Source organism: Nelumbo lutea, chromosome 1 (genome assembly GCF_056320005.1).
Source record: "Nelumbo lutea isolate HS-2025 chromosome 1, American lotus-T2T, whole genome shotgun sequence".
Lineage (NCBI taxonomy): Eukaryota > Viridiplantae > Streptophyta > Magnoliopsida > Proteales > Nelumbonaceae > Nelumbo > Nelumbo lutea.
The window spans coordinates 193,343,211-193,370,052 of record NC_142684.1 but is presented as its reverse complement, the minus strand read 5'-3'; the positions used below and the strand labels follow the sequence as shown (position 1 = coordinate 193,370,052).

The 26,842-nt window shown below is 36.9% G+C and overlaps 1 protein-coding gene and 3 long non-coding RNA genes across 5 annotated transcripts; 2 read left to right on the top strand and 2 right to left on the bottom strand.

Annotated features, from left to right (window-relative positions):
• The first annotated feature begins 1,083 nt into the window (after positions 1-1,083).
• On the top strand, positions 1,084-18,315 carry LOC148880111 (PGR5-like protein 1B, chloroplastic). Of its 2 annotated transcripts, none has more exons than XM_088961937.1 (11): positions 1,084-1,761; positions 3,074-3,189; positions 3,413-3,509; positions 3,657-3,757; positions 5,522-5,578; positions 13,015-13,091; positions 14,432-14,483; positions 15,313-15,423; positions 15,523-15,620; positions 17,293-17,368; positions 18,044-18,315. In XM_088961937.1, the coding sequence occupies exons 1-10, from the start codon at positions 1,563-1,565 to the stop codon at positions 17,360-17,362; spliced, it is 978 nt and encodes a 325-aa protein (XP_088818063.1). In that variant the 5' UTR covers positions 1,084-1,562; the 3' UTR covers positions 17,363-17,368; positions 18,044-18,315. The 2 variants fall into 2 exon arrangements, with proteins under 2 accessions (XP_088818063.1, XP_088818064.1); XM_088961938.1 differs by having other exon boundaries at positions 1,271-1,761; positions 18,013-18,315.
• A 2,261-nt stretch (positions 18,316-20,576) lies between these two features.
• On the bottom strand, positions 20,577-21,032 carry LOC148880110 (uncharacterized). Its single transcript, XR_016104468.1, has 2 exons — positions 20,947-21,032; positions 20,577-20,858 (listed from the first exon to the last, which is right to left on the bottom strand). It is a non-coding gene; the product is annotated as an uncharacterized LOC148880110 (long non-coding RNA).
• Positions 21,033-21,600: 568 nt separating this feature from the next.
• LOC148880109 (uncharacterized) lies at positions 21,601-22,563 on the top strand. The gene is made up of 2 exons (XR_016104467.1): positions 21,601-21,681; positions 22,357-22,563. It is a non-coding gene; the product is annotated as an uncharacterized LOC148880109 (long non-coding RNA).
• A 1,758-nt stretch (positions 22,564-24,321) lies between these two features.
• On the bottom strand, positions 24,322-24,884 carry LOC148880108 (uncharacterized). The gene is made up of 2 exons (XR_016104466.1): positions 24,780-24,884; positions 24,322-24,691 (listed from the first exon to the last, which is right to left on the bottom strand). It is a non-coding gene; the product is annotated as an uncharacterized LOC148880108 (long non-coding RNA).
• Positions 24,885-26,842: the final 1,958 nt, after the last annotated feature.

Genomic DNA, 26,842 nt, shown 5'->3' with positions numbered 1-26,842 from the left:
TTCTGAAGTTCAGTGAGATAGTTATTATTTTATTGCTTCATCTATTTTTAAACAACCCCTTTATTTTTAAGGAGGGGAGGCCTATGTGGGAGGGTTTGCTAATTTTAGTGCGCATCTGTAAGGATTTTCAGGGTTCCGAATCTCCTACTCATAAAATCTCTACCCACCTGTACTCACAATTGTACATTTGGAACACCTCCCGGGTGTGGGTAGGCATTCTAAATGTACAGCTGTAGTGTAATGTGGGTAGGAGATTTGAATTGGGGTTTTCGGGCAACGGCTTTCGGCTTTAAGAGGTGGACCCCACATAAAAGCCACTAAAGCCATATTTGGTGAAAGTCTGAAAAGCCCATTTTAGTTTTCAGTTTTCAGCTTGTTAAACGACTCTCACATGAGTAGTCTATTTGAAACTCTGTTGGGCAATTCAACCTGTAGTACAAGCATATCCTTGAACTTTTTACAAATTACATTTAAATTCTGAATCTAATTATATTATAATAGGTATTGATTAATATATAAAATTTATATAATTATATTTAAAATTATAAAAGATAATGAATTTATATTTAAAATTTATATATTATATTATATATAAATTTATATTTGGATTACTTTATTATATATAAAAATTGAAAAGTAATTAACTTTTTAATTTAGTTTGCATTTTTAAAAAATTAAAGTGGAATTACATAAAATTTGAGAGTCCATTTGATTTATAGTCGGAATCGGAATGTTTTGAAATCGGAATCAAAATGGTCCATTTCTATAGTCTATTTGATACGGACAGGAATGTAAATGGAAATTAAAACCAGTAGGAATGGGATTTCATTCTCAAGGGAGGGTAAAACGCCATTTCAGCAGGAATAGAAATATAATTCCAATTCCATTCAACCAAACAGTTAGAATCAAAATATCACATTCCAATTCCAATTCCAGACCCCTATTCTCACGAACGAAACGGGGCCTGAATCCATTAAGATTTGAATTCGAATCCTAGGTATTCGAACTTTACGGAACACAGTCCGAATTCGTTCCGATTACAGCCTAGATTATATTAGACGAGGATATCGCGTGGCGTGACTCGGCAAAAGCCCATGATTCGGCGTCCGAACAATTCAGAGATTTCATATATAAGAGACACTATGGTCCATGGATCGTCCAACGATGATATCGTGATACGACGACAAGTGTCTGGCCCAGGTCCATAGCGGCCCATTACCCAATGCTGTCGTGGACATTATACATTTAGGAAAATCCTACAGTGTGACTTGTCAGATTTCCACAGGTAGAGAGATGATCTCTGGAAGGGAAGGTGGGGGGGCCAACGGCTAACAGAGAATTTCCCTCCACACATTCTTCGGGCCTTATCTTTCGGTGTCCAGTCCCTCCCAAACCCACCAGAATGCAGTCATCACATCAGTCGAAGCCCAGCCACCATCTAACCCCTTTTCCCGCCTCAAATCACCAAATCCAGTACTACTACTTACTAATACTCTTTTCTTCCACATCACCACCACTACCTCCTCTCCTCCTCCACTCTTTCATCGTCGTTGTCGTTAGAGATGGTTACCGCATTAGGCTTTACTCTCACTTCTCCTCGGCTCTTCTTTACCCAGCTCCGCCGACCCTTCGTTTCCTCTCCGCGAGATCACTTTTCTCAGTTCACAGCGCATCATAGGTCGTCGATTCCATTTACCAGCTTTCGGTTGTCGCCTCGTCACCGGCTGTTCATACTTCCTCCTAAGGCCGCTGATCAGCAAGGTTAGCTTCTTGGTTCTATTGAAAATATGGATTTTACGTATCGCTCACCACTCTCAACAGAACTTGATGACCTGGGGTTAGTAGCTATGGACTCAAAACATTAACACGAGTCACTTCCCTTCCCGATGTGTATTTGAATCTTGTCACTGTTATGTATTCAAGGTCATTGCAGTTCTATCTGGAACGATCTTGATGCTTGATAATTTAAGTAGTGTGATACTTGAAAAAAGAAAACAATCAGGAAACGTTCAGATCATTGGATGCCTCCTAGGGACCACTCCTCCAAGTTAAACTTCACATGCAATTTCTGCCTTAAAATATCTACCTTAATTTAGCCAACAAGCCCTTGTTTTCCCCTGGATATTCATAGAAACCTCGTCCTTGATTTCTACTGACGATATTTTAGCCATTTGTCTATTAATCCAATATCAGTCTTACCCTACCAGTGGTTATGACCTATCAAGATAAATCCATAGACAAACTCAAAAATAATGATAATGGAGGGGCAATGGAATATTGATCCATGACAAGCAGCTAACGGTTCTTACATTGGCAACCTCCCTCTTCTAAGGCATATCATTATCTTTCTGAAGAGGGTTTTTTTTTAATTTTATTATAGCCCCAGTATTGGTGATTAAGCAGCCACTTTGTGCAAGAAAATGCCAAAGGTTAATTCTGTATCCAATCCACCCCTCCCGAATCACAGATAACTGAGACCAACATTGGGTGGTGGCCTTTTTTCCATTGATTAGTTATTGTTTATTGTGTTTAGGGATCAATAGTGTTTGGCCTGCCAGTTATTAAATTCACTTTCTATTTTATGATTAAGTGATAGTATCTGGCTGGGCTCAGATAACTCCGCCAGTGTGAGCTTGTCTTACTCCATTGGTCCCCAAGTGCAATCCAAACCAAAGATTCTGGAAGTTTTCATATCTGGTTAGTTAAGTCCACAAGTGCTATACCATACTGCTTCTTGGAAGAGTTCTTTTCAGTCTCCATCTTAAAAGCTGTTATATATTTCTGATTTTCTGTATTATACATACACACATAGAGCTGTACCGGATCTTCCAATTAAGATTGTTACATTATTGGATGTAACCTTGCTTATCATTTTTTAGTTTTAGTGATGTAGCACCAGTATGGTGAATCTTAAAGTCATTTTATTTCTAACTTGTACAGTTAGTAGATGGTTTTCTGTGTCTCTTGGTTTCTTTGTATGCTCCATCGCATGCCCTCATTTTCTTTGCCTCTTTTCTATTCTTTTAGGTGGATTTTATGGAAGTTAATTCACTGACTCCGGATTTCTTTCCAGGCCAGGTCACAGAAGATGAGGTTGTTGACAGTAAAATTTTGCCATACTGTAGCATAGACAAAAAAGAAAAGAAGACATTGGGGGAAATGGAACAAGACTTTCTTCAAGCACTGCAAGTACTGAAAAGATATTCCTTTTTTTCTTAATAACAAAGTAATTTCTAAAAGGAGAAGAATTTCTTGTACACTAAATCTAACTCACAGTCAGCACTCTTAGCCAACAATGTTTGAAATTGATGCTCAATCTTTCTTGTATTTATTTATTATAATGCTTCCTAAATTTATTTTAACATCCATCTATGTAAGAAATATTAACTTTTATTCTTTCTGTCTAATTCAGTCATTCTATTATGAGGGAAAAGCTACCATGTCAAATGAGGAATTTGATAATCTCAAGGAAGAACTAATGTGGGAAGGAAGCAGCGTTGTCATGCTGAGTATGAATTATATTTCATGGAGCCTAAATCTAATCATGATTCTGTTTTTTAGTCTAATTGCTTGTGTAAGGTTATTTCTTCTACTAATAGTTGAAGATTTTCATACAGTTCCTTTTGCATGACATTGTTAGCTTATATGCACTACAGGTTCAGATGAGCAGAAGTTTTTGGAAGCTTCAATGGCTTATGTTTCTGGAAAACCAATTATGACAGATAAAGAATTCGACAAATTAAAGCTGAAACTTAAGGTTTGTTCAGTGTTAATTTCATTTACAACAGCTGCTATTAAATATTTAATGAGCTTAGTTGGAAGCTAGCTGAAAAGCATCAAAATAGCAGTGGGTTCTCAAAGGTTTTGAATCCACTCCTTTGAGAAGGTGACAATTTACCTTTTTTAAGTATGTAAATTGATTATTGGCAATGGAATTATTCTATTGTAAACAGATTGTGTATTCAACATATCACAGATATGGTTTATTTATTTAAGTATGGAGAACTTGCATAAATAGTTAGACTTTCTATTAGAATATCCGAAGGAGAGAACTTGGGCAACATGGACATTCTGCATCATGCACAACCTACCATCTAGGTGGGATCTGCATAGTAGAGTTCATCATGCACTATACCACCGGATGGTGGGATGTTCACGATGTAGTGATATCTTCTCCACATGGTTTTAAAAGGCATAAACCTTGGGGTGCAGTGTGTGCACATTGAGCAAGGCACACAAAAGCTGCTTTGAGGCTTAAGCCTCAATGTCCTTGTTTGAGGCTTAGGCCCTTTTCAGACAAGGTGGGCGCCTCATGCCACGAGGCATGAGCCTATAAGAGGCATAAGCCTCAAAGTTAGTGATCCTAGATGTCTTTTCTAATTTTTTATATTTCTTTAAAAGCTCAACATATATAGGAATGGTTATTTTGGTCAATTGACAATACTGACTAAATAATGCCAAACAACTACATAAAGACATGTCTAGTTTCCAAATGTATTTCAATTTGTGTCGTTTTACTGGTTTATGTATCTATAGCTATACATAATTTATTCAACATTTCTCTGTGTTTATAAATATATAAACCAATTTTCTCTTATAGTTTCTAATTTTCCTTTTGAAATTGTAATGTATATTATGTATTTTTTGTTAATTATTTCTTTATAACTTGTAAATCTTGTCATTTTCTATACTTCTATTTTTATTTATGTTTTTCTTTATAAATTATAATCTGTCAGTGTCTACATACTTGTTCAATTTGCATGTATGAATTTATATCCTATCATTTTATTGCTTGTCTATTATTGTTTTATAATTTATCAATTTGTATACTTATTGAAAAAAATTCAATTTGTATATATCAATATTTACTGTTTCCATTTTTCTTTATATTGTATTATGTTTCATTTGTTTCTATATGTTTATTTAATTTGTATTTGCACATGTATTGGCATTATCTTTTAGTGTGTCTACTCGGGTGGAAGTAGTAAGAAATGATTTAAGTGCCCATAATTTGACAATGGATATGGCTCTGAGCAGAACTGAATGGTGAAACAGGACTCATGATGGTCAATCTCAATATAGTTGGGACACCTCAACACACCTTGAGGCTTATGCTGAACTACTTCTTTATCCTTTTAAAACCTTGCTATTCCACCTTATTATTTTCCATATTCGAAAATATATTCAGTTCCTGGTTACAGGGTGATGTTGATGTGTATGTTAACCAGTAACAAGTAACTTAAAGTGCCATACCTGAATTGCAGCCCTGCTGCAACTGGATAGCATAGGCATGTGTGTGATTGCTCATTGAGGGAGATGTCTGTGCATTTATTGTTCAAACGTATATTCAAATATAAGAAATTTCGTTAATACTTGGTTTCATGCTTATAAGGCCTTCTGTTTTAGCAAAGAAAAGGACATAGCAGTAGAGATTGCATTTCTGAATATGACATTATTTTTTTCTATTTTACATTTTCATGGTATTTCTATTTATTTTTTCTTGCTCATAATCATTTGGTAGATAGAAGGGAGTCAAATCGTAGTCGAGGGTCCACGTTGCAGTCTCCGTAGTAGAAAGGTATGTCTTTAATGCCTGCTTTATTTTTTGGATCTGTATTTGGCTAATATTTCATGCTTTTCATTTAAAATATTTACTACTGGCATCATGTTATATTATCAAGAATTAACTACTTGTGTGAACAGTGGAAGGAAGCAAACCTGTTAAGTATTGCACATTATAAATTAATATGGAAAACCAAAATGAAGTAGAACCATCCATGTAGTTGAAGGTCAGGTTGGTCAATCCAAGAGATTACTTGGCTAAAGATTCTCTTTATATCATGATGGTCAATCTAAAATGTAGAAATTGGTGATAGCATCTCACATCACCATAGTCAAGGTGGCAAGAGGTGATTTAGTAATTTTGGCCTTCCAGGAGAAATTTCATCTAGTTTATACTGAGATAATGATTAGTCAACCTGAATACTGTATGCGCTAAATTTAAAAATGATGATTATATATGCTGATAAAACTACAAATTTGCATTTCACTTCTTGTTGAAGATATGGTTTCATATGTTTAAACTCTTTGGGCTTGGGTGATCCTACCAAATTTAAGCTTAGTCTGTCAAGAGCACGTGGTGAGATATAATGAACAGGTCCCTTTTGTTACATGTTGGAGTATTTGGAAGGAGCATGTTGGTCAGATCTTTGAGGAGATTGGTAATCCTTTACACAAAGTTATTAGGTAATGGTCAGGACATCCTTGATTGTATGATTAAAAGAAAATAACTTCTAAGGATGTCTTTTGTCATGGAAGTTTATGTTGCCCTACATGAACCATATCATATTAGCCTAGAGAGAGACGATTTGGAACTTGGAGTGATTTTTATGTATTCTCAGGCACATGAAAATCTTTTGGATTTACTAACACAGACGCATTCTATAATCCAAAGTGCCACAGACATATAGAAACTTTAAAAGGAAATTGCACTTCTTACAAATGGATGGAGGTTGAATCATACAAATAAACATAAGCTGAAAATGGAAGACAGGGCTTATTGTGTTGAACTCTGAGCTTCAGTGCATTAGGGTGCAGGTGCTAAGACACATCATTCTGTGATCTGAATGAGAGTCAGCTCTTCTACACAAAGCTGCAATGTGGCATTTACTGGGGTAGAGAACCACAATTACACCATAATGCAGGATATCTGATGGGAACCATTTGGTTTACTTTACTATTATCAATGCATGAGCTATCATAACCTGCACCAAGGCACCAAGGTGCTAGACTGGTGCCTTGCCACTGTTTGCTGGAGAACAACAGCCAAAGAAGAAGAAGAAAAAAGGAGATCTGAGAATGGCGGCTTAGTCACTTAAGCCAACCCTAGAATCTTATATAAGTATTCACAGTGTAATGTTACAAGAAAGGAGTAGAATGCCCCTGATTAGTGATGGGACACCTAGACATAAAAGGAATAAAACAAGTTTAGGCCCAATAACTAAGGCTCATAATAAGCTCAAGAACTTAAAACATAAATAAGGCTAATATAAACACTAAACCAATTGAACCAACACTCCCCCTTAAGCTAAGCATGGATGTCAGTCATGTTTAGCTTGCCAAGTAAGTTTAAGAATTTCATTGAAGCTAGTCCTTTTGTTAGCACATCTGCAATCTGCATCTCGGAAGGAGTATAAGGAATGCAAAGTTCCCCTGAGACTATCCTTTCTCTAACGAAGTGTCGGTCAATCTCAATATGCTTCGTCCTATCATGTTGCACTGGGTTATTTGCAATGTTGATGGCAGCCTTGTTATCACAATACAGCCTGAGAGGACACTCGACCCTTATCCCGAGCTCACCAAGAAGGGTCCTAAGCTACAACAGTTCAGCAACACCATGAGCCATAGCTCGATATTCAGTCACTACACTTGATCTAGCAACCACATTATGCTTTTTACTTCGCCATGTAACCAAATTCCCTTCAACAAATGTGCAATACCCAGAAGTAGACTTCCTGTCTCCAATAGAACCAGCCCAATCTACATCAGTATACGCTTCAATTTCAATTTTATTGTGTTTTTTGAACAAAATTCCTTTTCCTGGGCAAGTCTTCAAATACCTAAGAATCCTTTCCGCTGCTCTCATATGAGGAATCTTTGGAGAGTGCATGAACTGACTGACAACATGTACGACATAAGCAATATCTGGTCGAGTGAGAGACAGATATATCAAATTCCCTACCAGTTTTTGGTATTTCTCCTTATCAAAGTAGTCCTCTCCAACTGATTCCTGTAGAAAATGATTTTGTTCTTTTGGAGTATCCGCTAGTCTACTCGCCATCATACCTGTCTCCTCTAGAAGATGAATGACGTACTTTTGTTGACATATATAAATGCCCTCTTGTGACCTAGCAACTTCAATTCCAATGAAGTATCTCAAATGGCCCAAGTCTTTGATCTCAAACTCAAATGCCAAGAACTCCTTCAATCGTTTTATCTCTTCTAGATCATTCCCTGTAATCACCATATTATCCACATAGACGATGAGTGCCGTAAGTCTGCTATCCCGTTTCCTTATGAATAAAGTATGATCTACACCACTTTGAGTGTATCCCACTTTCTTCATGTCCCCACAAAGCTTCTCAAACCAAGCTCGAGGGGATTGCTTAAGACCATATAGTGCTTTCCTCAATCTACACACTTTCCCATCAAAACCATAACCTGGTGGAGGATTCATGAATATCGCCATTTAGGAAAGCGTTCTTCACGTCCAACTGATATAGCTCCCATGAGAAGTTTGTAGTTAATGACAATAGAACCCAGATTGTTTTGAGCTTTGCAATTGGAGCAAAAGTCTCTTCGTAGTCAATCCCTTCCTTTTGAGTAAACCCCTTTGCCACTAGTCTGGCCTTGTATCTTTCAATGAACCCGTCCTCCCTATGCTTCATAATGAACTCTCACTTGCATCCCATAGTGTTCTTCCCTTCTGGTAGACCCACTAATTCCGAAGTCCTGGCTTTCATTAAGGTTTTCATTTCTTCATTCATAGCCTCTCTCCATCTTGGGTCAGACACTGCCTCTGAATACCTAGTAGGGACATGCACGAAAGAGAGAGCAGACATAAAGGAATAATAACGAGGAGATAAACGGGAATAAGAAACATATTCAGCAATGGGGTGTCGGATAGTACAAGAACGGGTAGGCTTACGAAGAGCAATAGGGAGATCCAAATCAGAAGTATGAGTGATAAGATTACCTGGAGTTGTTGAGACAGATTGATCCGAGTTCGATTGGTTGCTACCATGAGTTGGAAGGTCTTTTTTTCTTATGTTGTAGGTGATTGTCATATTTTTTTGTTGCCTATTAGTGTCCTCAGTTACATCCGTAGCATCAAGAGTGGTAACAAGTTCAATGGGAGCCTCACTAGATTCACCTGGGGTGCTACAACTGGGAGGATCAGGAGAAGATGGAAGGCCCGAGTCTGAAAGAGGCACAAAAAAAGAGGGAGAAGAAGAATCCTCTTCCATCCCACTAGTCTCCCCATGAAGAGGATTCTGGGAAGAATGATAATAGGATTGAGACTCAAAAAATACCACATCCTTTGTGACGTATTTCTTCTTGGCAACTAGATCATAACACTTGTAACCCTTTTGTGTAGGAGAGTACCCTAGAAAGATTCCTTTCGTAGCCCTAGGATCCAACTTGGTCCTCTTTGGATCCTTTACATGAATAAAACATACATAGCCAAAGACTCTAGGTGGAAGAGGAAAGTCTGGAAGATTAGGGCAAAGGACACAGAAAGGAGTTTTCATACCCAACACCTTAGATGGCATCCGATTTATCAGATATGATGCGGTAAGGACTGCTTAGGAACCTTGTACTGAAATAGTAAAGCTCGAGCTGTCTCCAATAAGTGTCTATTTTTGCGCTCAGCAACCCCATTCTGTTGAGGGGTACTAGCAAAAGATGACTAGTGTAGCATTCCTGCATCCTCCATGAACAGGTTCAAGGAACTTTCAAAATATTCAGTAGCATTGTCTGAACGAAATTGCTTAATCTTCTTGTTGAATTGAGTTTCAATCATTTTACAAAATGCCATGGTTATCTGTGGCACTTCATCACGTTCTTTTAACAAGTAGATCCATGTGCATCGTGAATAGTGATCAATAAAGCTGATAAAGTAACGAAAGCCATCTACAGAAACAAGAGGTGAAGGGCCCCAAACATCAGAATGGACCAAATCAAAAGGAGTTTGAATTCCATTACTAGAAATTGGATAAAGAGTTCTACATTGTTTTGACAACTGGCATACTTCACAAACTAAACTTTTACTTGAAACACACTTGAATAATTGCAATGACGAAAAAGGTAAATGACCTAGCCTAGCATGTCATAAGTGTAACCTAGCTATTGACTCATTATTTTGACTATTGACAGCAGATGATTGTAAGGCCGAACTGATGTCTGCATCAAAATAGTAGAGACCTCCACACTCATGACCGCTCCTAATCGTTCTCTTCGTCAGTCTGTCCTGAAAGACACAATGAGTAGGAAAGAAAGTTATGCTACAGTTTAAATTCTTGGTAAGCTTCGAAACAGATAAGAGGTTGGAAGTAAGATTGGGAACATGTAGAACATATTTAAGAGAGAGGTCCTTGCTTAGGTCAACCCCCCCTTTCCCAGAGATGGTGGAGAGAGAACCATCAGCAACTCTCATCTTATCTTGGCCAGACATCAAATGATAAGAAGAAAATAAAGAGGACATGTGTGTCATGTGGTCAGTTGCACCGGAATCAATAATCCAAGAAGTAGACTCTATAGAACTAGTTGCACTACAAGCAAAGGCAATACCTGATCTGGCAAGAGAGGTGGAAGCAAGGGAATTAGTCCTTAGACGGGTTAAGGCCCAGCTAAGGACCTCTACCTCATCAACAGTGAAATCCAAGGACCCAGATGTGTGGGAATTAGCAGTCTGTCCCATGGGAGGAAGTGTAACTGTAGATGTGTTCTTCGGGCTCTCACCACTGTGACTAGTAACAAAGTTCCCATTTATTGTTTGATTCCTCTGAGGCTTCTTGTCTTTCCTTAACGCAGATGGTTTTAGATGAGGATAAAGAACCCAACAAGTCTCTTTTACATGCCTTTCACCTCCACAATGAGTGCACTTAAGATGCCTCTTGTCCGAATGCTTGCTCCCTTTTTGGTTTGAAGAAATCAAGGCTGAATGTTCAACAGGCTGTATTTGAGTGTCAACTTGCATCTCTTTCCTCCTTAACCTCTTTATTCCTTACTAGATAGTAGACATGGTGTAAATCTGGCATTTCATCCCTTCCCAAAATTTGAGACCTTATGCTCTCATACATTGGGTCTAAGCCAACCAAGAACTTAAAGGCTCTACCTTCTTCAATTTGTTTATCATGCCTCTCCTTGTCTCTTATATTCTCCCAACCAAGAATAAGATGATGATCAAGTTCTTCTCATAGTCCTTCCAGGGTTGCAAAATAAGTTGCAACTGTCATATCTCCTTGTCTCAATGCAGCAATGCCTTGGTTTAGCCTATAGATTCTTGCATTGTTCTTTCTCTGTCCATAAGTTTTAGACACTTTCTCCCAAATCTTAGCAGCAGTGGGAAAGTGTTGAACAGTCCTGGCCACTCTTGGAGTCATCGAAGCAAGCAGCCAGGACATAATAGTAGCATTTTCCTTATGCCATATTGCATACTCCACACCACCCTCTTTAGGTTCCTGCTTCTGTCCATCTAAATAACCCGTAAGTTCCCGGGGAGTAATGAAGAGCATGGCTGAAACAAGCCATTCTCTGAAGTTATATTCGTCCAACAATACACTGGTGATCTGCAAGCTGTGCAAATTTGGGTTTTCCAAATTAGAAGACCTCCCACCAGTTCTATTATCCTTAGAAGACACTTCTCCTGATATTGAAGACATCTCCTTCCTCTTACAGTGATCACAATTGAAATCTCAGTACAAAGAACACGATTTCAGACTTATCGAAGCTGTTACAAGTCTGAGAACCCCCCGTAACAGGTCTGAAGCACCTCTTTAACAATTCTGAAACCAAGAACAATCCACCCCTGTACTGTACTGAACACTTCTGGGATGGGCTTTGATTTCTGTTGTTGTAGCTGTAGCCGAGGGCAATACCTCTTTGGCACCTCTGGTGGTCGAACCTAGACTGTGACCACCCTTACGATCTGTACTAGGACTGTCTAACTCAGTCCTTCCACCTAGATCTGTTCCACACAGATCTCTCTTAGCAGCCAAATGGCTACTACCTGCTGCAGGATTTCTAATTGGGCATCAGCTTCTGAAACAAACTCCCCTTGGGCCCTACAACCAAGAGAAACCCTAGATATAGACCTTGCTATGTTCTACGGTCAGCCCTAGGGTTTTTTCACAGTGGCCGAGATAGGAGAGAGAAAAAAAAAGGAATAGAGAAGTGGAGAAAAGAGGCGGCTGTAACCAGTCAGACCGATTAGTGCTCTGATACCATGTTTGCTGGAGAACAGCAGCCGAAGAAGAACAAGAAGAAAAAAGGAGATCTGAGAATGGCGGCTTAGTCACTTCAGCCAGCCCTAGAATCTTATACAAGTATTCACAATGTAATGTTACAAGAAAGGACTAGAATGCCCTTGATTAGTGATGGGACACCTAGACATAAAAGGAATAAAACAAGATTAGGCCCAATAACTAAGGCCCATAATAAGCTCAAGACCTAAAACATAAATAAGACTAACATAAACACTAAACCAATTGAACCAACAACCACCTTGAAAACCTCACTTCACTAACAACTTTACAAAAGCAAAACAGTCCGTGCCTTGCCACTAGGGATTAGAATGTTGAGAGGTGTATTTCATCTCAATTTAGATAATAGTGAGTCAAGTTCAAAATCCACATTATGAAACTTTGCATGTAAATATTATGAGACTAAAGTATAATAGTTATCAATCTAAAATAATGCCTGACTGTTAAAGGATGTCCTCAGAAAAATATACAAATGATCTAGTAGACTTCTAGGAAATCTATAACCATTTCCGGTTGAACTAGCTCAACACCCAGCTGCAAATTAATGTTTGAACCTCTTGACCAGCTTGCAGAAAATAAACAATCTGTATATATTTGGTTGTTTAGCTTCAGGTTCTATGTTTATAAAAAACAGTATTATGAGTTTACTACTAATACATTCTAAAAGTTCAATTTTGCATGAAATTGGATATTTTTTGAGAGAAATGGTAACTTGTACTCATAATATCAAAAGGAGTGAAGGATGTACAAGGAAGGGCCATGAAGAATAAAAAAAAGCATGAGCCCATACAATTAATTTGACATTGTATTTGCTCTGTATGTTTCAGAGCTTATTTTCTTTACTTTTTTATGGTTGGTACACAGACTCAAATAGACTGCTTCATGATATTGGTGCAGTAATTAATTAATTTCTACCAGATAAATCTAAATTATTTCTTCAATACTTTAGTGATTGACTTTGTACTTACAGGTGTACAGTGACCTTTCTGTTGACTATTTCAAGATGTTCCTGTTGAATGTCCCAGCTGCTGTTGTTGCTTTAACATTGTAAGTGGCATTGTTGTCTGTGCATTAAATTGGAGGAGAGAAATCACACCTTCATAACCATTTTATTTATTCCATTATTGACAATTCATAACTTTTTTGCTTCTTGGCTTAAGCCACCAAATATACCTAATCTCTGATTGACATTTGATTATAACAGATCTCTTTCTCATTTAATTATTCACTTTTCCAGAAATAAATGAACATATATGCCTAAACATTGCATCATTACTTGATTGAATCACGCATTTTAATAACTGTTCTTCTAATCAAGAATTGGGATTGTGTACTTTGTAAGTTTGTTTTTCATTCAGTCAACCCATAATGCAATAGAGTTCAAATACTACTTCATGTTTAAGTTGACTCAACTTGTTTTTGGAGCAATATCAGCAACCCATGGATGCTGTAACATTTGTGTAGTTACCAAGAGAAAAATAATTGGTGACAATAAACATACAAATTCATTCAAGAATGGATAATTTAGAACCTGTTTTTATTCTAGAAGTTTCACTTGCTGAATAAGTGAAGAAAGGTCCATTACCTAATGATGGTCATGGCTATCTGGGATCTTGGGAAGGGTAGACCGGATACAGACATTACATTGGGCATTTCTTTTGCACAAATTGGCATCTCTCAGTCTTGTACCACTATTATCAGACTTGTCAACCCAATATTACACTAGAAAGTTTGTTGATAAAGATGATACCCTTTGAGTACAGGAAATTTATGTTCCTTTTATCAGTATGAGATCTATCAATCCTTTTTTTTTTTCTCAATGTCATATTGTGCAGTTACATAATTCCTGTGATTATAAGGAAAATGTAAAAATAAATAAATGAAAAGCAGCATACTAAAATGTGCACAAGAATATATATGAGAATATTACTTTCAGTGCCAAGTATCAAGATGCAATACTTTTTTCTTTTCTTTTTGATCAGTATGTCAAGATGCTATATTTATTAGGATTCAATTTTTTTCCTGTTTCTCTCACATCAAACAGTTTTTAGGTTAAGTCTCTAACATTATACTTATGCAATAGCTAAAGAGTACATAGTGTCCAAAATTTTGCCTTCTCTTTGACCAAACTATAACAACATCATTATCCTGAATGTACACAACTGACAAGGAAGAAGAATAGATTACTCATGTAACTTGAACAAGGCATTTGAGTCTCAAAAGGTTCTTAATTGATAATCATGACCCTTCCCTTTAATAACATGTTCTTTTAATAAGTTCAGCTTATTTGAAATTCAGAGGTGAATAATTCGGATCTATCCCACAAGATAAATGGGCATGATAACTTTTCATCATTTGTCTCATGATAACTTTTCTGATGTTAACAGGTTTTTTTTCCTCGATGATATAACTGGATTTGAGATCACATATCTTTTGGAGGTTTGTATTTATCCATCTTTTGTGCGGTCATATTAAAGTTACTAATATATTGTCATTAAATCAAATCTACCTCTGAAGTGCCTTTGGGTTTACCAAAGTTGTTTAGATTCAAGTTCAGTTATCAGTGACATGTTGTCCTTTAAGTTTCAAGGATTGGTAAGACATCATTCCAATATGCTGGATCATTAGATTATAGAAGTTAAATTTTAAGCAACCAGTCAACCACTATACCTGGAAGTGCTTTTGAACTGCTTTGTTTAGACATGATTGATTTTCAAAAAAAAAAAAAAAAAAACTTGTAAATTCATCTCTCCCTTAATCAGCCAAAATATCACAAAAGGAAGGTGTTCCACAAAGCTTTGTCTCTCTTATTTAGGCCTTTCACATTCTGACAAGAGAAAGCTTAAAAAATGGATCTTGGAAAACACCATCTAATCCTAAAAAATGGGGAAATATACTTGTGCCGAATTTGCAGGAACAACTAATTGGCCATTTCTGTTTTCTTCTTGACATAATGTGCAAGTAGGAGAGTAGGACTAGGTATATTAATTCTCATCAGTTGTTCATCCATCAGACACTTGCCTAATAAGGGACTTGCATAGCATAAAATTGAATGTTCTATTCACTACCATAAATATTACATCTTTTGAATTTAGGTTTTACTGCTTGATAGAAAGCTTTTAATATTTAGTCTCATACTGTCATTCCATGCATTTTTTGTGAGAATTAGTTCCTGATGTAATGGTTTCTTTTACTCACTATGGCTAAGTGCATTATTTTGTATTTTCATTTCTGAAATAAAATGTCTTTATTTTTCATTCCAATGCAGCTTCCAGAGCCATTTAGTTTCATTTTCACATGGTTTGCAGCATTGCCCCTCATATTTTGGGTAGCCCAATCAATCACAAATGCCATCGTGAAAGACTTCTTGATTTTAAAGGTATAAATTAGAATCTCCATTGATGTATCTAATAAGGTAAAATCGGTATCCTATATTATGCTGATTAGCATTTCCATTCTTAACAATCTTATTTTCCAGGGCCCCTGTCCGAACTGTGGTACAGAAAATGTTTCCTTCTTTGGGACTATTCTATCAGTATCTAGTGGTGGCACTACCAATAGTGTTAAGTGCTCAAAGTAAGTCTTAAGCTATTCAGTGACTACAGTGACCATGCTTATAAGTGAATATTCATATTTTGTGGTTGCAATTGTTTGTCAACCTGCATATTCACATAACTTTCCAGGTTTTGGGTCAATATAGCCTAATCTGTGACTGGGTTGGTACATGTCCATAGGGGTGCTCATGAAAAACTGAAAAACCAAGAAGCTGACCAAAACTAAGAAATTGAACCAAAAAAATGCAGTTAACCGAACCAGTTGGTTCAGTTTCAATTAACCTAAATGAAAAACTGGCAGTTAACTGATACATACATACATATATATGATATTATTATGATGTATAAAAATATTAAATTGTATTGTTTGCCGATTCTCACCCAAGATTTGGGTATATCTAATGACATTTACCCAGACAAAAGTAGATTCATTTAATCACCCTCTATACCCGTCTATTGCAGGTTATCACTACCCAAAAAGTAGAAAAAAAAAGTAAGACAATGTCCCTATGGAACCTATTGGTGGGTTGTTTTTTTTATTCAAGTAAAATTGTATTAGAAGTGTTTGTGATAGTTGGGGTTGAGAGTCCAGAATCTCAGGGTCCATTTGGTTCATAGTCAGAATTGGAATCAGAATCAGAATGGTCCATTCCCATAGTCTGTTTGGTTCAGACAGGAATGGGAATGGAAATTGAAATCAGCAAGAATGGGATTTCATTTGCAAGGTAGGGGCAGGGAATGGCCATTCCCTCAAATGGGGGAATGCCATTCCAGCAGGAATGGGAATGGGATTCCGATTCCATCCAACCAAACAGTTAGAATCGGAATAGTCCATTCCAATTCTGATTCCAGACCCCTATTCCCACAAACCAAATGGGGCCTCAGATCTGCTGGTTTGTTTCAAGGGATGCCTGTGTCTAGCTCCAAATTCATTAATGGCAGAAGTATGGTTAAAGCGTTGAGTAATATGCAGATTTTCAAGATGATTGTTGGAAGTGATAACTCTTAGTTGGCAAATGGTTTGAATAATCCAAAATCTTGCTGTTCTTTGGAGGTTATTTTCTTGATTCAATATATTTTCAAAGTTTCTCTCCAAACTACCATAGTATACCACTATATCGTCTGTACCGTAAAATCAAACTAGTAGATCTTTCTCCTCCTTTCCCCATTCCTTCTGGAAAACCGAACCAGTAGATCTTGGGAACCATGAAACTTTATTATTATATATTATAAATGTAAATTACAAAAAGCTGAAGAATTGAATCTGTCAAAAGCTGAAACCAGTTAACTGATTAACCGGTTGAATCAGTTTGGTTTTGATTCAGGATATTTTAAAAATTTAATGACAGGTTTGGTTTGAAGAAAAGAAAGCTCACTGAACTGAACTGTGAGCACCCCTACTGGCCCTACATGTCCAACCTAATTTATGGTGGGGATTGTATAATGCTTACTTATTTCAGTGCAAAAACACAAACCAATCTTTTAAGAAATTGGGTAACCCTCCTGTTTTTACCCACTTCAGATTTGAATTCCTTGGTCCAATTGGTAATCAGGTTAATTGGGGTTGTTTTCAATCCCAATCAAACTTGACAAACCTTATCATAACCACCCAATTCAAGTTAGATAATTGACATTAAATGGTTTTGACACTCTTTATATTATCTTTTTCAAGAGTTGTTTGTATATTTTCTCAGTTGTGGCACTATGATGGTCTATGATTCGGGAACACGCTTGATAACATTACCAGAACCAAGTGAAGTTTGAATGAAGGTTTGTCTATTCTGATTCTAATTCCTATTATAGCAGGGGGGTTTTCTCTTGGTTTTAACCAAAAGAAATATCATTCATGATATGAATGTGTGGGGAAAAAACTACTTGATCATTTATCAGCTCAGGTTATAATGTACCTATGGGTCTTTGTATCAACAAACACTCCTAAATGTATGGACAAGTGGAAAGATGGAAAATGAACCTTGCATCCTTGTGTCACTTCTGTGACAGTTTGCAACCTACCAAAAAATGGGATTCCTATGGCCTTGGAAACAACACTTGCATGAAAATTGCTCTAAAGGCCATTACCCAATTTTTGTCCCATATATCGTATGGTAGGGTTGGAAACCTCTCTGTATGTGCAGGGGTAAGGTTGCATACATCCGTCTATTCTTAGACCCCACATTGGCGGGAGCATCATGCACTAGACTGCACATATCTTATGGGAGGGGTGGATTGGATACAAACCTATACTTTTGTTTTGCCTTTCATTGGAGGTGGCTGTTTTGAGACTTGAATCCACGTCCTCACTTGTCGACCCAGGATTTTACCATTGCACCAAGCAATGACCCCTAAAAACATATGAATATTGCTTTGATGAGCATAAAATTAGATGAATCTGCTGAACACTGACAAGGTTACAGCTTCATGGATGGAATTTGGTTATGTGACCAGGGACGTGCTGCATTGCCACTTCTGTTGATTATATGGGTTCTAACATCAGATTTCATACATTTGAGATCATATCTTATGCCGAATTTAAGAGGAAAGAATTGTGTAATCTGTACTGTGTTGTCATGTCTGTGTATGTATTTGTATGTCCATTTCATACCGGCTTTATCTGCCAAGAGGTTATATATAATTAGAAAAGAAGAGATTCCCTACCTGTAAAATTTAGCCATATGTAATGATATTTGGGACATTGCAATACAACCCCTTTCTATAAATTTGAGGTTGATGCCAGGTTCCTATGTATATCTGCCTTGCCGAACAACCTTGGCTCTTTGTTCATCATCTAATTATGGGAGGGGTGGATTGGATACAAACCTATGCTTTTGTTTTGACTTTCATTGGAGGTGGCTGTTTTGAGACTTGAATCCACGTCCTCACTTGTCGACCCAGGGTTTTACCATTGCACTAAGCAATGACCCCTAAAAACATATGAATATTGCTTTGATGAGCATAAAATTGGATGAATCTGTCGAACACTGACAAGGTTACAGCTTCATGGATGGAATTTGGTTATGTGACCAGGGACGTGCTGCATTGCCACTTCTGTTGATTATATGGGTTCTAACATCAGATTTCATACATTTGAGATCACATCTTATGCCGAATTTAAGAGGAAAGAATTGTGTAATCTGTATCGTGTTGTCATGTCTGTGTATGTATTTGTATGTCCATTTCATACCGGCTTTATCTGCCAAGAATTAATATATACTTACAAAAAAGAAATTCCCTACCTATAAAATTTAGCCATATGTAATAATATTTGGGACATTACAATACAACCCCCTTTTGTAAATTTGAGGTTGATGCCATGTTCCTATGTATATCTGCCTTACCTAACAATCTTGGCTCTTTGTTCCTCATCTAATGATGTGCAAAGTCCCTCTACTGCACCAGAAATGCCCAACATTTTGGAAAAATATGCATTCATACTCACAACTTACAAATGCTGAGCACTAACAGGGGCAGAATGAAATGCGTATGTATCTATTATACCTTGGTGAGTGATTGGGCTACAAAATGTGACATCAAAATTTTCAGGTTGTGTAAAAGAAAACTACTATTCTGTATGTTTTTTAGTCAATATCTGGAAATTGGCACATATACTCATACAATGAGATGTTAAGAATAACAATGCAATGAGGTGTAACTAGCACACATACACACAAAGAACAAGAAGAAGAATGGAATTAAAATTGTGAATCAAATAATAGGGTCAAAAGGGACAATCCTGTTGTATGTGTGTAGGTCAATGTGTATCCAAAGTGTAACTTAAAGGGTGAAATGACAACCCCCTAACATGGAGGAATTCGAAGGCCAATCTAGGCCATCCATCCAATAGAGGACCCTCTGAATTGGCCTTGCCAATTGCCTCCCAGTCTACTTCAATCCCATTACTTGCATGGTATTGAAGTTTTGCTTGGACTAAATGATCCCATGTAAAATTTACTTATATATTTCAAAAATGCCCATAAAGAACGAAGAGGAGTCTAATGTGTGGCTGGATGGTCGTGCTCTTAAGGTGTTTGTATGATTTCTAGTTTCAGGAAATTCCATTTATAAGCACTTATTTTAGATGAATAGCAAAGTTCTTTTGCCTAAAATTTGCTCCACGAATACTGGGTGAAGGAATTCATTGGTCATGGGGTCTTCTAGGGCACCAAAGCAAATTAGCACGCGGATAATTACTTGTTCATCTAGAAATGCACTAAATGATGGTAATACTTGTGCATCATCATCTAAGCCTTGAGTTAGTTATATGGGGGTGGGCTACATCATATTATCAAGCTCTAAACATAGCACAGACCAGGAACAAAATTCAGCGGTCTAATATCCTATGGCAATTGTTATCACCTCTCACTCCAATGCTCTTCATAATTAATTAAAATGGTCCCTCACAAATTGTATGGATGGCATAACAGTGAGTCCTCTATCCCTGATTGTGCATGTTTTATTGAACACAAATAGCACTAAACAAGCTACAAACCTACAAGACGGTACAGATAGTAGATTTTGGTTTTCATGGGCTTCTGATTGTGGCTCAGTTGATATGATTTCTGACTCGTAGTAGACCTGGGAGCAAATGTCGTTGCCACCAGGGTTGGGGGGTTAAGGGGTTAGGCTACCATTGTTGTGTAGTTCCATGACATTCCATGAACACACCCCAAAAAAAAGTATTAGACCGAGTAATTTCTTGTATCGTTTTCACATTTTGACTTTTATTTTGACTATTTAATTAAAAAGTTCTCGTTCCAATACCGAAGATCATATTTATGTTATTTTAACCAAAAGAAAAAAAAAGGTTATTTTAGTGCCCCCACTGGTGCTAATTGAAAGTTGAAACTGGTTGACTATCTAATCAGTGTTAAAGAGTGAAGCGTGAAGACTTGACTTGGTAACAAAAGTCTTATTCAGAACTGACTCGGTGATTAGAAATCACTCGTGTTGGTTAAAAATTCTATTGTTAAAGAAGACAAGGTTTTGAGAAAACTCAAAAAGATTCAAATTCAAAGCATATTAGTTTAAGTTTAAACACTTAACATGTTTTCAGAACAAAGATACACGTCCATGACACTTAAAGGGACATTGTTTGTGGTTTGACCAACATTTAAAAGTGAAGCACCATTCCAAGATGAATCCACGGTTATCTACTAGATTATCTGCTGACATCAACTGTGTTTGTCCATTAGACCATTATTAAACATCATCAGTTCCACAAGCTTCTTGTCTATAAGATTGCCACGTCCAAATAATCTCCAATCTTCATGATCAGAATGAAATGATAATGAATAAACATTCCAATTCAATTCAACAAATAAACATGGAGCCACCAAGAACTACAAATTTACCTGAAAACTAAGTTCAGCCAGTGCCTTGTTGTCATCCAATCGTCTCCCATTTCCATAAGAATGAGTCATTCTCACTTACACAGTAATATTAGAAATCATTAATAATTAGAACTGATTTTCCATCGACAATATTGAATGTATTTATGTTACTTTGTGTGCAACATGAGGTTATACCCAATATCTGCATCTAAGTATGGTTGTAAGCCGGTTGAACTTGTATAAGATCTACCTATATTTGAAACTGATCCAGTTAATATTTGGATTTTGAGTTGAATATTATCCACTAGATTCAGATGGAACGGGATTGGGCTCCAATATTATAAATCATTAATAAATCAAGGTAAAAAATGACCCAAACATTACATTTTATTCATAAAAATAAACTGACCAGAGATACAAGCCAATTCTAAATAGATTGGCTTTTTAGATCCAAATCCAGCTTAATTAGATAAAAAATTGGGTAACCCTCTTGTTTTTACTCACTTCAGATTTGAATTCCTTGGTCCAATTGGTAATCGGGTTAATTGGGGTTGTTTTCAATCCCAATCAAACTTGACAAACCTTATCATAACCACCCAATTCAAGTTAGATAATTGACATTAAATGGTTTTGACACTCTATATTAACTTTTTCAAGAGTTGTTTGTATATTTTCTCAGTTGTGGCACTATGATGGTCTATGATTCGGGAAACACGCTTGATAACATTACCAGAACCAAGTGAAGTTTGAATGAAGGTTTGTCTATTCTGATTCTAATTCCTATTATAGCAGGGGGGTTTTCTCTTGGTTTTAACCAAAAGAAATATCATTCATGATATGAATGCGTGGGGAAAAAACTACTTGATCATTTATCAGCTCAGGTTATAATGTACCTATGGGTCTTTGTATCAACAAACACTCCTAAATGTATGGACAAGTGGAAAGATGGAAAATGAACCTTGCATCCTTGTGTCACTTCTATGACAGTTTGCAACCTACCAAAAAATGGGATTCCTATGGCCTTGGAAACAATACTTGCATGAAAATTGCTCTAAAGGCCATTACCCAATTTTTGTCCCATATATCGTATGGTAGGGTTGGAAACCTCTCTGTACGTGCAGGGGTAAGGTTGCATACATCCGTCTATTCTTAGACCCCACATTGGCGGGAGCATCATGCACTAGACTGCACATATCTTATGGGAGGGGTGGATTGGATACAAACCTATACTTTTGTTTTGCCTTTCATTGGAGGTGGCTGTTTTGAGACTTGAATCCACGTCCTCACTTGTCGACCCAGGATTTTACCATTGCACCAAGCAATGACCCCTAAAAACATATGAATATTGCTTTGATGAGCATAAAATTAGATGAATCTGCTGAACACTGACAAGGTTACAGCTTCATGGATGGAATTTGGTTATGTGACCAGGGACGTGCTGCATTGCCACTTCTGTTGATTATATGGGTTCTAACATCAGATTTCATACATTTGAGATCATATCTTATGCCGAATTTAAGAGGAAAGAATTGTGTAATCTGTACCGTGTTGTCATGTCTGTGTATGTATTTGTATGTCCATTTCATACCGGCTTTATCTGCCAAGAGGTTATATATAATTAGAAAAGAAGAGATTCCCTACATGTAAAATTTAGCCATATGTAATGATATTTGGGACATTGCAATACAACCCCTTTCTATAAATTTGAGGTTGATGCCAGGTTCCTATGTATATCTGCCTTGCCGAACAACCTTGGCTCTTTGTTCCTCATCTAATTATGTGTAAAATCCCTCTACTGCACCAGAAATGCCCAGCGTTTCAGAAAAATATGTACTCATACTCACAACTTACAAATGCTGAGCACTAATAGGGGCAGAATGAAATGTGTATGTATCTATTTTACCCTGGTGAGTGAATAGGCTGCAAAATGTGACATCAAAATTTCTAGGTTGTGTAAAAGAAGACTGTTGTTCTGGATGTTTTTTAGTCAATATCTGGAAATTGGCACATATAATCATACAATGAGATGTCAAGAATAACAATGCAATGAGATGTAACTAGCACACATACACACAAAGAACAAGAAGAAGAATGGAATTAGAATTGTGAATCAAATAATAGGGTCAAAAGGGACAATCCCATTGTATGTGTAGGTCAATGTGTATCAAAAGTGTAATTTAAATGGTGAAATGACAACCTCCGAACATGGAGGAATTCGAAGGCCAGTCTAAGCCTTCCATCCAATAGAGGACCTTCTCAATTGGCCTTGCCAATTGTCTCCCAGTCTACTTCAATCCCGTTACTTGCATGGTATTGAAGTTTTGCTCGGATTAAATGAACCCGTGTAAAATATACTTATGTATTTCAAAAATGCCCATAAAGAACGAAGAGGAGTCCAATGTGTGGCTAGATGGTCGTGCTCTTAAGGTGTTTGTATGATTTCTATTTTCAGGAAATTCCATTTATAAGTACTTATTTTAGATGAATAGCAAAGTTCTTTTGCCTGAAATTTGCTCCACGAATACTGTGTGAAGGAACTCATGAGTCATGGGGTCTTCTCGGGCGCCAAAGCAAATTAGCATGTGGATGATTACTTGTTCATCTAGAAATGCACTAAATGATGGTTGTACTTGTGCATCATCATCTAAGCCTTAAGCCAATTATATTGGGGTGGGTTACATCAAATACTATTTAGCCATTCCGTTCTGCCCAGAGCCCAGTGTAGTACCATCATTGCACATTTTTGCCAAACTTTCAATTATATGAGTGCAGGACCCTACGTTGCTAACCAATATGATCTAGCTCTCAACATAACATGGACCAGGAACAAAATTCAGCGGTCTAATATCCTATGGCAATTGTTATCACCTCTCACTCCAATGCTCTTCATAATTAATTAAAATGGTCCCTCACTAATTGTATGGATGGCATAACAGTGAGTCCTTTGTCCCTGATTGTGTGCGTTTCATTGAATACAAATAGCAATAAACAAGCTACAAACCTACAAGACGGTGCAGGTAGTAGATTTTTGTTTTCTTGGGCTTCTGATTGTGGCTTAGTTGATATGATCTCTGACTCGTAGCAGAGACATGGGGGCAAATGTCGTTGCCACCAGGGTTGGGGGGTTAAGGGGTTAAGCTACCTCTGTTGTGTAGTTCCATGACATTCCATGAACACACCCCCAAAAAACGTATTAGACCGAGTAGTTTCTTGTATCGTTTTCACATTTTGATTTTTGTTCTAACTATTTAATTAAAAAGCTCTCGTTCCAATACCGAGGATCATATTTATTTTATTTTAGCTAGAAGAAAAAAAAGGCAGTTTTAGAGCCTCCACTGGTGTTAATTGAAAGTTGAAACTGGTTGGCTATCTAGTCGGTGTTGAAGAGTGAAGAGTGAAAACTTGACTTGGTAATAAAAGTCTTATTCAGAACTGACTCAGTGACTTCGTGTTGGTTAAAAATTCCATTGTTAAAAAAGACATGGTTTGAGAAAACTCAAAAAGATTCAAATTCAAAGCAGACTAATTTAAGTTTAAACACTTAACATGTTTTCAGAACAAAGATACACGTCCATGACACTTAAAGGGACATTGTTTGTGGTCTGACCAACATTTAAAAGTGAAGCACCATTCCAAGATGAATCCACGGTTATCTACTAGATTATCTGCTGACATCAACTGTGTTTGTCCATTAGACCATTATTAAACATCATCAGTTCCACAAGCTTCTTGTCTATAAGATTGCCACGTCCAAATAATCTCCAATCTTCATGATCAGAATGAAATGATAATGAATAAACATTCCAATTCAATTCAACAAATAAACATGGAGCCACCAAGAACTACAAATTTACCTGAAAACTAAGTTCAACCAGTGCATTGTTGTCATCCAATCGTCTCCCATTTCCATAAGAATGAGTCATTCCCACCTACACAGTAATATTAGAAATCATTAATAATTAGAACTGATTTTCCATCGACAATATTGAATGTATTTATGTTACTTTGTGTGCAACATGAGGTTATACCCAATATCTGCATCTAAGTATGGTTGTAAGCCGGTTGAACTTGTATAAGATCTACCTATATTTGAAACTGATCCAGTTAATATTTGGATTTTGAGTTGAATATTATCCACTAGATTCAGATGGAACGGGATTGGGCTCCAATATTATAAATCATTAATAAATCAAGGTAAAAAATGACCCAAACATTACATTTTATTCATAAAAATAAACTGACCAGAGATACAAGCCAATTCTAAATAGATTGGCTTTTTAGATCCAAATCCAGCTTAATTAGATAAAAAATTGGGTAACCCTCTTGTTTTTACTCACTTCAGATTTGAATTCCTTGGTCCAATTGGTAATCGGGTTAATTGGGGTTGTTTTCAATCCCAATCAAACTTGACAAACCTTATCATAACCACCCAATTCAAGTTAGATAATTGACATTAAATGGTTTTGACACTCTATATTAACTTTTTCAAGAGTTGTTTGTATATTTTCTCAGTTGTGGCACTATGATGGTCTATGATTCGGGAAACACGCTTGATAACATTACCAGAACCAAGTGAAGTTTGAATGAAGGTTTGTCTATTCTGATTCTAATTCCTATTATAGCAGGGGGGTTTTCTCTTGGTTTTAACCAAAAGAAATATCATTCATGATATGAATGTGTGGGGAAAAAACTACTTGATCATTTATCAGCTCAGGTTATAATGTATCTATGGGTCTTTGTATCAACAAACGCTCCTAAATGTATGGACAAGTGGAAAGATGGAAAATGAACCTTGCATCCTTGTGTCACTTCTGTGACAGTTTGCAACCTACCAAAAAATGGGATTCCTATGGCCTTGGAAATAACACTTGCATGAAAATTTCTCTAAGGCCATTACCCAATTTTTGTCCCATATATCGTATGGTAGGGTTGGAAACCTCTCTGTATGTGCAGGGGTAAGGTTGCATACATCCGTCTATTCTCAGACTCTGCATTGGCAGGAGAATCATGCATTGGACTGTACATATCTTACGGGAGGGGTGGATTGGATACAGACCTATACTTTTGTTTTGCCTTTCATTGGAGGTGGTTGTTTTGAGACTTGAATCAACGTCCTCACTTGTCGACCCGGGATTTTACCATTGCACCAAGCAATGGCCCCTAAAAACATATGAATATTGCCACTTCTGTTGACTATATGGGTTCCAAAATCAGATTTCATACATTTGAGATCACATTTTATGCAGAATTTAAGAGGAAAGATTTGTGTAATCTGTACTGTGTTGTCATGTTTGTGTATGTATTTGTATGTCAATTTCATACCGGTTTTATCTGCCAAGAGGTAATATATAATTATAAAAGAAGAGATTTCCTACCTGTAAAATTTAGCCATATGTAATGATATTTGGGACATTACAATACAACCCCATTCTATAAATTTGAGGTTGATGCCAGGTTCCTATGTATATCTGCCTTACCTAACAACCTTGGCTCTTTGTTCATCATCTAATGATGTGCAAAGTCCCTCTACTACGCCAGAAATGCCCAGCGTTTCGGAAAAATATACACTCATACTCACAACTTTCAAATGTTGAGCACTAACAGGGGCAAAATGAAATGTGTATGTATCTATTTTACCCTGGTGAGTGACTAGGCTGCAAGATGTGACATCAAAATTTTCAGGTTGTGTAAAAGAAGATTATTGTTCCGGATGTTATTTAGTCAATATCTGGAAATTGGCACATATAATCATACAATGAGATGTCAAGAATAACAATACAATGAGGTGTAACTAGCACACATACACACAAAGAACAAGAAGAAGAATGGAATTAGAATTGTCAATCAAATAATAGGGTCAAAAAGGATTATCCTATTGTATGTGTGTAGGTCAATGTGTATCCAAAGTACAACTTAA

Excerpts from the sequence above, each read along its gene's own strand:
- LOC148880111 (XM_088961937.1), top strand. The coding sequence starts at position 1,563 with ATGGTTACCGCATTAGGCTTTACTCTCACTTCTCCTCGGCTCTTCTTT. Across the intron at positions 13,092-14,431 it reads GCTGTTGTTGCTTTAACATT|GTTTTTTTTCCTCGATGATA; the intron begins GTAAGTGGCATT and ends TGATGTTAACAG. Across the intron at positions 14,484-15,312 it reads AGATCACATATCTTTTGGAG|CTTCCAGAGCCATTTAGTTT; the intron begins GTTTGTATTTAT and ends ATTCCAATGCAG.